This window comes from Medicago sativa, chromosome 6, assembly GCF_051527215.1.
Source record: "Medicago sativa cultivar Bolivia chromosome 6, Bolivia_mono, whole genome shotgun sequence".
NCBI classification, from domain to species: Eukaryota; Viridiplantae; Streptophyta; class Magnoliopsida; order Fabales; family Fabaceae; genus Medicago; species Medicago sativa.
In genome coordinates this window covers 15,125,947-15,138,927 of record NC_140754.1, presented here as the reverse complement: position 1 = coordinate 15,138,927, position 12,981 = coordinate 15,125,947, and the positions used below count along the sequence as shown (strand labels likewise).

At 33.7% G+C, this 12,981-nt stretch overlaps 1 protein-coding gene and 2 pseudogenes across 1 annotated transcript; all 3 read left to right on the top strand.

Moving 5' to 3' along the window:
• The first annotated feature begins 2,796 nt into the window (after nt 1-2,796).
• LOC146913134 (putative F-box/FBD/LRR-repeat protein At1g66290) lies at nt 2,797-4,898 on the top strand (annotated as a pseudogene).
• Nucleotides 4,899-6,079: 1,181 nt separating this feature from the next.
• LOC146913133 (F-box protein SKIP2-like) lies at nt 6,080-7,458 on the top strand. Its single transcript, XM_085718666.1, has one exon. It carries the CDS (start codon nt 6,182-6,184, stop codon nt 7,430-7,432), a length of 1,251 nt encoding a protein of 416 aa, XP_085574792.1. The 5' UTR covers nt 6,080-6,181; the 3' UTR covers nt 7,433-7,458.
• An 841-nt stretch (nt 7,459-8,299) lies between these two features.
• LOC146913132 (F-box/LRR-repeat protein At3g26922-like) lies at nt 8,300-9,950 on the top strand (annotated as a pseudogene).
• The last annotated feature ends 3,031 nt before the right edge of the window (nt 9,951-12,981 follow it).

Below are 12,981 nucleotides of genomic sequence, written 5' to 3'. Positions count from 1 at the left end.
TATCTAAGGAACTCACCTAAACAAGATTTGCACATGTAGCCCAAGCTTCAAGCATCACTTTCACTTCATGCCTCAAAACCCTAGCTTTTGATCCTTTTGTTTTCTTTGTTCAAGCCACCTCATTTTTTGTTGTTTTCTTGCAATCCCAAGCATCATCATCCTTGCTAGCTCATCTTTATTCCAACTCAAAGCTTCCTCTTTACCAAATAACAAACCCTAGCTTCTTGGTTAAACCAACCACTAAAATTTCTAGTCAATCCATAGTTGATTATTGCTTACTAAGTTGTTAACAATCCATGCTTGGTTCACTCTTAAATTCTTGGAAGAATTGTTCTTTCAAAGGAGCGAGATGGAATAAGCTTCATGAGAAAGAAGAAGAAATTCAACCCAAAACCAAGCTTACACAACCTTGTGGTAATATGGGAGGTAAAGGAGGAAATCTTGTCATGGAAGAAGAAGAAATTTGGAAAGATTGTTGGAGAGGAGAGGAGAGAATGACGTGAGGGAAGAGAAGAGAGAGAAGGAGGAGAATTCTTCCAACTTAGAGAGAGAAAAGGATAAGGGAAATGAGATATTTTCCACCAAAAACATATAAATAATCTTTTCCGTAAAATTACAATTATGCCCTTGCCTCAAGCGTGTTTAAAACGACTCCGATACTTTTCCCGCGTTATGCTGACATGTCATAAAATATTTCCATCACACTTATCTTCCATGAATTTAATTCCTCTGACACGATCGACTGGTAATATTCCGATACTGACAGGCGGGATATTACATATATTTATGCAATAATAGATTGTTTTTATATTTTGAGAATTTACAATTAAACACATATATGAAACTTTGCTGATATACAATTTTTATACAATGTTAGTAGATTAGTTGATGTTAGTAGATTAAATTGACCAACTAACTTTTTTTATTGGGTCGAATTTTCTCTCCCTAAATAACAGAAACACACCGACTCGATGTACCAATGAGTAATAATCCTTATTTATTAATTTTGTTACGTCCGCAGCAATTTAACCTAATTTTTTCCCGCTCATTTGCTTTATTAGGTTTGCAATTATTTAACCAAACAAATTCCATCTAAAAAAATGCATCCCACCAATTTCATTCCTATCCTCTTGCCTTTTTTTTTTTTTTGAAGAAAATATTTTCTACCCTTATTTGATGCTGCACGTTTGTTCCAGAAACTATGAGCATATCAATGATATGCCTTCTATTTTATATTTTTTTTCTACTACCCTAATTTCCATGTAAACTTGGTTATATATACCTGAATTATTGATAGGATTACCGAATTTTCTTTTATAGTATTTTTGGATTTCATACATTTTATGAAGTGCTTTATTTTGTCTACTATGGATTATCACGTGTTATTTTTTCACCGTTACCTATTATATATTGCATATTCGTATGTCAATCCCTTTACAATAAACTCGAGCGAAGCATGGGTCAAAAATCTAGCCTTTTTTTTTTGAAGAAAATATTTTCTACACTTATCCTTATTTATTAATTTTGTTACGTTTGCAACAATTTAACCTAATTTTTTACCGCTCATTTGCTTTATTAGGTTTGCAATTATTTAACCTAACAAATTCCATCTAAAAAAATGCACCGCACCAATTTCATTCCTATCCTCTTGCCTTTTTTTTTTTTGAAGAAAATATTTTCTACACTTATTTGATGCTGCACGTTTGTTCTAGAAACTATGAGCATATCAATGATCACGTTTGATGCCTTCTATTTCATACTTTTTTTTTTTGGCTACCCTAATTTCCATGTAAACTTGGTTATATATACCTGAATTATTGATAGGATTACCGAATTTTCTTTTATAATATTTTCAGATGTCATACATTTTATAAAGTGTTTTATTTTGTCTATTATGGATTATCACGTGTTATTTTTTCACCGTTACCTATTATACATTGCATTTTATAATTTGTATGTCAATCCATTTACAATAAACCCGAGCGGAGCACAAGTCAAAAATCTAACCTTTTTTTTTTTAAGAAAATATTTTTTACACTTATCCTTATTTAATAATTTTGTTACGTCTGCAGCAATTTAACTAATTTTTTCCCGCTCATTTGCTTTATTAGGTTTGCAATTATTTAACCTAACAAATTTCATCCAAAAAAATGTAATCCACCAATTTCATTCCTATCCTCTTGTTTTTTTTTTTTTTTGTTTTTGAAGAAAATATTTTCTACACTTATTTGATGCTGCACGTTTGTTCTAGAAACTATGAGCATATCAATGATCACGTTTGATGCCTTCTATTTTATACTTTTTTCGGCTACCCTAATTTTCATGTAAACTTGGTTATATATACCTGAATTATTGATATTGATAGGATTACCGAATTTTCTTTTATAATATTTCAGATGTCATACATTTTATGACGTGTTTTATTTTGTCTACTATGGATTATCACGTGTTATTTGTTCACCGTTGCCTATTATATATTGCATTTTATTATTCGTATGTCAATCCCTTTACAATAAACCCAAGCGGAGCACGGGCCAAAAATCTAGTATATTTATTAAATAAAAGTAATAAGAATGACTCTGAGTTAGGGTTTTTATTTGGTGCAGATATAAGACTTTGAATTTTCCTCACCCTAATAAACTAAACCAAACCTACTACTCATATGATATATAGTGCAGATTTTTATTCACACAATTAGGGTTTTTACTCAACACAATACCGAGTTATATATATTTCTCACTTTACTTTCAATTTTCAAATTTCGCCGCAGAATCACACAGTCAAAGCAGGGTTAATATGAATCTTTTGTCAGTGGCCGAGGTAACATTCTGGCATTAGTCGGTGTTTCTTCTACTTCAAGATATCTGGAATCCCGTGAAGAGAGTAAGACCAAAACATAACGACCATGATAACGAAGACAAACTAAGTAATTTACACGATGAGAACGAAGACAAATTAAGTGATTTACCCGAGTGTGTTTTACTTCACATACTCTCCTTTTTTGAATACGAAATACGCAGTTCAAACTTGTATTTTGTCCAAAAGATGGAAGAATATATGGAAGCGTCTTCCAAGCCTTATAATAGGTTATTCACACTTTAAGGATCTCAGAGGTTTCGAATATTTTGTTCATGGATTTTTAGGCACACGTGATCGCTCAACGACAATAGAAGTTCTTGATTTTCGCCAGGAGTGTCTTGCGGGGTATCAAAGCCATCTCGAATGGATTGTCAGATATGCTTTTACGCATATTGTCAAGCGAGTATGAATCGATGTCAGAAAAATTCAACACATTCGGTCTTACTTCTTTTCATGTGACACTTTAACATCTCTTCATGTTTCTGTTGCTTCTCCTCCACAAACATTATTTCCAAATTCTTTGAATTTTCCAGCTTTAACCAACCTGTTTTTAGGTTCCTTTGACTTTGGTGTGGACGATGATGGCCGTGTTGAGCCTTTTACAACATTTAAGAGGTTGAATAGTTTGATCCTTCAAAATTGTCGCGCTCTTACAAACATAACCTTTGCATATTGAGTGCCACACTCGCAAATTTAACAATACATGGAAACTTTTGGAAGGTTAACTGTTGCAACTTTGAGTTATACACTCCCAACCTCTGTACCTTTGATTATAAGGGCATTCCTTCTGTTCAACAACTTTGTGGGAGTAACAGTAATCTCTCTTCTGTCAAACATGCAAATATTAATGTAACATGTTTTTCGAAAGCTGCAAAGACTTCGTTGATTCTATACAACTGGCTGGTTGAGCTAGCTAATATTGAATCATTGACAATCAATTCAATTATTCTTCAGGTACTATATGGCATGTTTGGTTGGTTTCACTTTTTATTACAACAATTTTTTTTCTTATTATGCTTGTTTTTTCAGTTATAACTATTGTTGGAAAATATGACTTGTGTTAAATTGATTCTCATTCATAGCCATGCCTCATTGCTTAGATGCTCCACTCAGATCCTAACATATTGAAGGAGGAGTTTCCTTCCTTTTGTAACTTGAAGTCACTGAAACTACGAACGAACAAATCATCCATACCTAATGAATATCTGAAATTTTTGCTTCAAAAAGCACCGTCAGCAAAGGTTGACCTCATACGTTACTAAGGTAAATGTGCATTCAACTTTCTTTGTTTTATGTTTTCCTCAGTATCTCTGATTATAACTTGGGTATATTAACATGGTTGGTCCAACCTCAACTTAAATTGAGCCTCTATAATCTATAGCAAAGATTCAATTATTTGTTTTATTTGATTTAGTTCCCTTGTGGTACCCCTATCTTGTTTGATAGAGTTTTTATTTTATGTCTAACACTTTTGCATAATTTTCCTTACATATGTATTTCCATAATATATTGCTTTGTATTTCCTTTTTATTACTATCTTCAATGATTCCCTGGTTGATATGCAACATATTGCGCCTAAATTCTTAAAGATATTGACATAAAGATTGGCTTCCTATGTTCTTGATGTCGTACTTATTTGGTAACGTTAAAATGGTGTTATTATTTTACTTGAATCCAGAACCAAGTGTACACCACAACAGAAGTAATAGATGCTGGGCTTTGCAGAAAAAGAAGGGTGGAGGATATACTATCTAGAAGATTTTGTGGTGTTGTAGTTTTCCCAAGAGATCAGATTAAGCATGGATCCCCACCATAACAATTGTTATTAAATAATCACAACCGTTGATTAATATTTCGATGAAAGGCTATCATTTAGAGTAAGTACAAAGGCTATTGTCATTTTAGGCTATTAACATAAAATTGTGAGTTTATTCGCAAATTTATCTTTTTTATTTTTAACGATTTTAGCAAAGATCTTTGTAAGACATTGTAAGACGGTTGCACATTATCCAATGAGATACTAAGTACATGTTTGGTTACCTGGTGAAAGTCTTCAAAAGCACGGCCAACATCATCAAACGTGATTTCAACTTGTTTGGGTCTCCTCCGAGAATCCGCCGCCATCGTGCTTTTCATCATTAGAATTTATTTTTCGTTAAGCTGCTCTTCCTAGCTTTTTTAAATCGATTGTCCCTACCGTGGAAATACATAACAGCAATTTGTCTCTTTTGTCCTTGAATCACATATTTCAAACCTTTTTATATTTTAAAAACCCATTCACCTGTTTGAGAAATTCATTACTCTGTATTTCTGTTGACTGAAGTCTGCGTCATTTTTTTGTGTTGCTGTGAATTTTTTTGGTTGTTGCAGAAATCTGAAGGTAGAAGAAGACATTGTTCGGTGGAAAGTGTGTTTTTTTGTTTGCTTTCTCTACACAGGCCCTTCACAAAACCTTCTTAATTAATGTTCGATCCTGATAGAGCCCACTAATTTTTTTTTTTGTTTTATAAAATAATAATATGAATTTTAGTTACCAAATGTTTTTTTAATGGAAATCAAATTTGTAGCAAGTATCCTTCAAAAAAAAAATTTGTAGCAAGCAATAAATGAAATCTAATTTAAAATCCAAAATAAAAACCTATTTTGGTCATTTACACACCCAAAAGCAATTTTAACAGAAAATATCCAAACAACATTTTTCATACAAATCACTTTTATTATAAACGTATCCAAACATAAATCACTTTACATTCAACTCATTTTTAACTAAAATCAATTTTATAAAATCAATTCACTCAAAATCAATTTTCATCACCGCATAACCAAACACATGCTAAAAAAATAGGGATATTAGTTCTCTATTTAAGAGATCAACCGAGAACAAGAGATACTAAAAAATTGAGATATTAGTTACTGATTTAAGAGTTTAATGGAGATTTCTTAAAAAAAAAAAAAAAGAAGAAGAGTTTAATGGAGATTTCTTAATAAAAAAAAAAAAAGAGTTTAATGGAGATTATGATATACTAAAAAAAAATAGGGATACTCCTCTAAAAAAACAAACAGTAAACCCATATATTTCACAAAGAAAGCCCATTTTCTAATATATATATATATATGTATATATATATATATATGTATATATATATATATGTATATATATATCTATATATATATGTATATATATATATATATATATATATATATATATATATATATGGCACTCTATATATAGAGGGAACGAACAGTAACTACTACAAGTTCTGATCCGAAAATCTGAAACATAAACCCTAAAACCGGTAACATATATCCTTTCTAATATCCAATGAAAAGGAAGAGAACTTCTTCCCTAAAATCATATTCACCAGAAAACTTACTCACCGAAAGTCCGAAGGTTTCAGATTCAACATGTTCGTATTTACCTGATGAGTGTTGGGAGATTATCTTCAGATTCATCCACAAAGACGACTTCAATCACCGCTGCTTGAATTCTTTTTCTTTTGTCTCCAAAGAGTTCCTCTCCATCATTGACCGTCGTCGATTCTCACTCATCGTCAAAGATGCAACAGGCCCTTTCCTCGGTCGCCTCCTCAAAAGGTTCACCAACCTCAACTCCCTTGACTTCTCGAACTACAACGGTGACCTGGACATGCTTCTCCACAAAATCTCTCCTTTCCCACTTAAGAAACTCACATCGCTTAGTATCTCCAACCAACACACCTTTCCTGCAAATGGGTTGCGAGCTTTCTCCCAAAACATTACAACTTTGACATCTCTCGATTGTTCCAACACGTTTCTCTACAACAACAACGATCTGTTACTTATTGTCGATTGTTTCCCAATGCTTAAAGAACTCAACCTTGGTCACCCTTTGGTGAACAATCAAACTAACTTCATTAATGGAATTCACTCTATGTTATCCAAGTGGCGATGTATACAACATTTGGATCTTAGGTGCACATATTTTCTGAATGATGAACATGTTGCTGAGTTGTCTTTGTTTCTTCGTGACTTACTGTCTGTAAACCTTAGTGACTGTTGGATGCTCACAGAATTAGCCTTGTATTCACTCGTTAGAAACTGCCCTTTACTTGGTGAGATTAAAATGGAACACGCAACTATAGAGAAAGAGAGTGTAGAGAATTCTAGTGTATATCCTCAGTTAAAGTCTCTCTATTTAGGCAGAAATTTACGATTAACTGATGAAAATATTGTAATATTAGCTTCCTTTTTCCCCAATTTGCAGCTTCTTGATTTGAATAGTTGCAATAAAATATCTGAAGGTATTTGTCAAGTTTTAAGGAGATGTAGTAAGATTAAACATTTGAACTTAGCCCACTGTTCAAGAGTGAAGCTACGTGGAATGAACTTTGTTGTTCCCCACCTAGAGGTGTTGAACTTGTCAGATACGAAGGTGGATGATGAAACACTCTATGTGATCTCGAAGAATTGTTGCGGGCTTTTGGAACTATTACTGAAAGATTGTTATTATGTCACAAAGAAAGGAGTGAAACATGTGGAAGAAAACTGCACACAATTGAGACTCTTCTTGACTCGTGGATGTCTTCTTTGCTAGTATTATTTAATTGCTATGTTGAAGTTTGAACATTGTAAGTTGTTTTTTGAAGATAAATAGATTTTATATGAAATAGATTTTGCTTTGTTGCCAATTAGTATGCTTTCACAATATAATTTGTGGGTTTTAAATTCTAAACAAGACCGATTATTTTTTAAATAACTTTTTTTTATCTGCCATAATTATTTTGCAATTGCTGCATCTGAAAATGGTCCAAAGGGCACCAAAAAGTGATGAAGTTGATAAAGCTTTATAAAATCGTATTCTAGAACGGAAGTCCATAAGTTTGCTCCTGACAAATGCCTAATTGACAGATACATCTTATTCTTCTCTAAAACAAATTCTAAATTGATTTTGATCTGTTTTTAGCAGATTGTTTCTTGTGTTGGCGGCTTTTAGTATCTTCCTTCGTTTTGGAAGGGATGTTTTTGGGTGTGTTCTTTCGGTGCTTCAGTGACAACTCTGCGTTGCGGCTGGGGAAAGTTTTATGGTTCTGATTGGTCTTTTTTCTGGTGCAGCAGTTTTGATTTTGCTTCGAGTATGCCCTTTTGTGGTTCTGGTGTTATGTTTGGGTTCTAGTGGCTAATATTGTTTCTGGTATTGGGACTGTAGTTTTGTTTCCGTTGGTTCATGAATAAAACAAAATTGTCACATATGATTCATGAATTACATATACACAACCAAAATGAATTACTTGGACAATGTATACTTGCACTTAGTTAAACCAGCTGAAGATACGTAGTGTTTTCAGACGTTACCAATTTGCTTTCACTATTTCATACATAATAAGGAAACTCTGTCAAACCAGATATGTGCCACTTTATATCTCAGACTTCAGCCACACTGACGAGTAACACTAATTTCGACATGATCTCAAGGATCACCATAGTAAAGATATATACAAATTGTAGCGTTTATGAGATCATCTACTCTACTAATAGGGAGTTCACCCCTCCATATGATCATTCAACTCACATTACTCGGTAACTATTTTCACTATCTTTTACGTTGACATAAAAGTGTTTATTCTGGTACACCCACATTTAGACAAGGAACATAGGAGAAGAAGGCGTACATATCATCAACATCAAAGCTTGAATATCACATCACCAACCCTTGTGATCCGTCTCTTATGTTCATACACGAGCATAATCCAATCAGGCTGAATCAAACAAACTCATTTTTTGTCTTTGGATTAATTTGAATTTTTTAAGAAAATATTATAAAAATTAAATTAAACCAAAAGGGCTATTTTTTTTTGGGTTGAATTTTTTCCTCCCTCTAAAGTTGAACCATTATACCAATAGGTAATAATATTTACAAAAAAAAAATAAAAACAAGAAATAATAATGACTTTGAATATTTGTGAGATAAAACTTACTACTCCTAGGAATTAGGAAATAACCTGTACGTGCAGACTTTTCTGATGTATAATCAGGGAAATAGAGTTTTTACTTTCTCACTTTGCTTTTAGTTTTCAAAACTTGCAGCAGCAACACACTATCAAAGGGTTTGGTTTTACACAAATCAATATGAATCTCTTGTCGATGGCCGAGGTAGCATTCTGGCATTACTGGGTGTTTTTTCTACTGCAAGAAATCAAGCAGGGATGATAATGACAACAAATTAAGTGATTTCCCCGATTGTGTTTTACTTCACATACTCTCTTTTTTGAACACCAAATACGCAGTTCAAACTTGTGATTTGTCCAAAAGATGGAAGAATCTCTGGAAGCGTCTTCCAAGCCTTATATAATAGGTTATTCACATTTAAAGGATCTCAGAGGTTTCGAATATTTTCATGGATTTTAAGGCATGCGTGATCGGTGAACGGCACTACAAGTTCTTGATTTTCGCCTCACGGGATATCAAAGCCATCTTGAATGGATTTTCAGATATGCTTTTACGCATAATGTCAAGCAAGTACGAATAGATGTCAGAAAAGTTCAACACCTTCGGTCTTACTTCTTTTCATGTGACACTTTAACATCTCTTCACATTTCTGTTGCTTCTCCTCCACAAACATTATTTCCAAATTCTTTGAATTTTCCAGTATTAACGAACCTGTTTTTAGGGTGCTTTGACTTTCATGTGGACGATGATGGCCGTGTTGAGCCTTTTACAGCATTTAAGAGTTTGAATAGTTTGATCCTTCAAAATTGTCACACTCTTGACAAACAAAACCTTTGCATATCGAGTGCCACACTCGCAAATTTAACAATACTTGGAAACATTTGGAAGGTGACTGTTGCAACTTCGAGTTATACACTCCCAACCTCTGTACCTTTGTTTATAAGGGTATTCCTTCTGTTCAGAAACTCTGTGGGAGCAACAGTATTCTCTCTTCTCTCAAACATGCAATTATTAATGTAACATGTTTTTCGAAATTATCTGCAAAGACTTCGTTGATTCTATACAACTGCCTGGTTGAGCTTGCATATATCGAATCATTGACAATCAATTCAACTATTCTTCCGGTACTTTATGGCATGTTTGGTTGGTTTCACTTTTTATTATAACAACTTTTTTCTTAATATGCTTGTTTTTTCAGTTATAACTTTTGTTGAAAAATATGACTTATGTTAAATTGATTCTCATTCATAGCCATCCCTCATTGTTTAGATGCTCAACTCAGTTGTCAGTTCGTAACATATTGAACGCTGAGTTTCCTTCTTTGTGTAACTTGAAGTCACCGAAAGTACAAACGAACACATCATCCATACCTAATGAATATCTGAAATTTTTGCTTCAAAACGCACCGTCAGCATAGGTTGAACTCATACGTTACTAAGGTAAATTTGTTGCTTTTAGTTATTATGTTTGATTTGTGACAGGATTATAATTCATAAGTAGTTTTGTTTTATTTGATTCAGTTCCCTTCCATGTTTGATAGAGATTTTATTTTATGTCCAACACTTTTGCATAATTTTTCGTGCACATGTCTGATAAAATATTAAGTTGATGAGTTCTGGAACCGTCTCCATAATTTCTTGCTTTGTATTTCCTTTTTATTGCTATCTTCTATGATTCCCTGGTTGAAGAAGTTTGGCTTCCTATAACCAATTTCGTCTAAATTCTTGAAGATATTGACATAAAGATTGGCTTCCTATTTTCTTGATTTCTTCATGTTGTACTTATTTGGTAACGTGAAAATGGTGTTATTTTTTCAGCTGAAGTTTTTTTTTTTGACAAAAGAAGGGTGGAGGATACTATCTAGAAGATTTTGTAGTTTTCCCAAGAGATCAGATTAAGCATGGATAGTTTGCTGAAGATTTATTTATTTTACTGTCACTTGCTTTTTTTGTTTGACTCATTAGTCATTACTATGACTTGCTAAATTATTATTCCTATTTTATTTCATTTATCAAACTTTAAGGTGGATATATATATATATATATATATATATATATATATATATATATATATTTGAATGTTTGAGGAAATTTGTTTGACATAACTTCAAGGGAACTTATGAGAAATTATTATCCTAGCTAGATAGTTTAATTGAGATAACTTTAATAGAAATTTACAGGGTGGAAGACTTATAATGATTCATTATATCCCCTTTAAGATCAGGAATGCATTTTTTTTTTTTAAAGGAAGGAATGCATTTTTTTGATTCCATATTCCTGTGTGTTTAGAAATATGCATATTCACTTCCCTTTTTTTTACCGAACCAACACCGATCAAGTCATTGTCGCATCTGTGTAGACGAGGATGACTGTGAGCTTCTACTTTTCAAAGAACAATAAAAATAGCACAGAGAACTGTACCTAAGTTGGTCCTACAAGTATAAATTCTTGCATGGCTTGAAACAAGTAATACGTCCTTGAAGATTCTGATGTTGCAACTATGAAAAAACATGATGGACACATACACTTGTGAATTGTGATAGACCAAACAACTTATAATGTGATATTTTGATTTAGTGAAAAGAACTTAATTCCAATGTCATTTAGAAGTAACTTCAACTCAAACCATGAATTTCTAATATTCTTAAACTTTAAATAAAATTCTTTATTTGCTCTATAGGAGTTCAAGCATGTGTCATCTATGAACCATACTTGTTTTCTTTGGTAGTTTTAGTCATTGCTTTGTTTATGACATGACAAAGAGAATTTTTTTCTAAAAATATAATAACCTCTTTTGATATTTTTACCAAACTACCCCACCTAAAAATAAATACAGAGTTGTCCTACTTTCTTTTAGTCTTTTGAGGCCTCGTCGTTCCAAACACTGAGGCCCATAGGGTTGACAAAAAGTAGCGGCAACTCTGATGACCAATTATTAAGAGTATTACTTTTCCCACCCTATGCCATTCCTCGCGCGCCCTATTTTTTTCCAATTTTACCCATGGTCCGGATTTCATATTCCGGAATGAATTGTTAGTATTTTTCAGATGTTTCCGGATTTTAAAATCCGGAATAGTATTTTAGCAGAAATAAAATTAAAATTAAATGCGAATAAAAATAATAAACACAAATAAAAAGACATAAGAATAAAAAGAAATCATTTTATTAAAATATGAACAATACATTACAATAATTTTCAAGCTTTCAAGCTTTTTAAGCTTATTACATCCTAAAACTATTTCTAATCCTATCCTATTACATAAGTTATACCAGTGGCTCCAGCTCTAACTCCAGCCACTGATGAAGAGTGAAGAGGATGGGAGGAAAGAAGATGGCGGGGAAGAAGAAAAGCAGTTGGTGGGGAGACAGAGGGGGCACAGGTGCCTCTAGGGAACAAGAGACCATGATAGTCAACATGACACCCAGGCAAACCAACCTCAGATTCAGACTCACCCCTACCCTATTGACCGATCATATGACCCCTGATGGATTTCCAAAGAGGCCTCTTTCTATGAAAGGCCAACGATGGAAACACATCGTTGTAGAAGAGGAGAAGAGAAGAAAGAAGAAGGTGTGAGAAATTGTAGAAGAGGACCATATTTATAGGTGAGGGGGGATAAAAAACGGTGGGGACGCCATCAATGCCGGTCAAAAAACGTGTTTTTGCACTTGACCACCGCCCAAAACGTTTGAAAAACGTTTTCTTTGTGGTGCAGACCACCGGCCAAAAGCTTCTGATGCAATCCGAAATGCACATATATTCCGGACTATATATTCCGGAAAAAGACGATAATGGGGTGTACCAAAGGGAACTTCCGCCTTTGTGTATGGTGAGGGTTGGTTCGGATTTTAGAATCTGGATTGATTCAACATTGGATTCTTCTATGTGGCCCACGTTGCACCGACAATTTTTGTGGTCCACAGCGCCCAAATACCTCTATAAATAGGGGTCCCTGGTTTCATTACAAGTAAACTACACCAGGAAAAAAAAATCATGGAATTCCCTGGCTTTGATCCGAACACCAAGCTAGCGGCAGTCTACTACAACGGTGGAACACCACCCCATCTGTTTAGGATTCGCGACGATGTCACCCTCTCCGGGCTGAAGGATGAGCTGGATCAAATCAACCGTCAACTCAACCACAGAGACACGAGGAGGGTGGTCGGTGTTGAATATCGATGTCCATTGTCCGACTCA

Excerpts from the sequence above, each read along its gene's own strand:
- LOC146913133 (XM_085718666.1), top strand. The coding sequence starts at position 6,182 with ATGAAAAGGAAGAGAACTTCTTCCCTAAAATCATATTCACCAGAAAAC.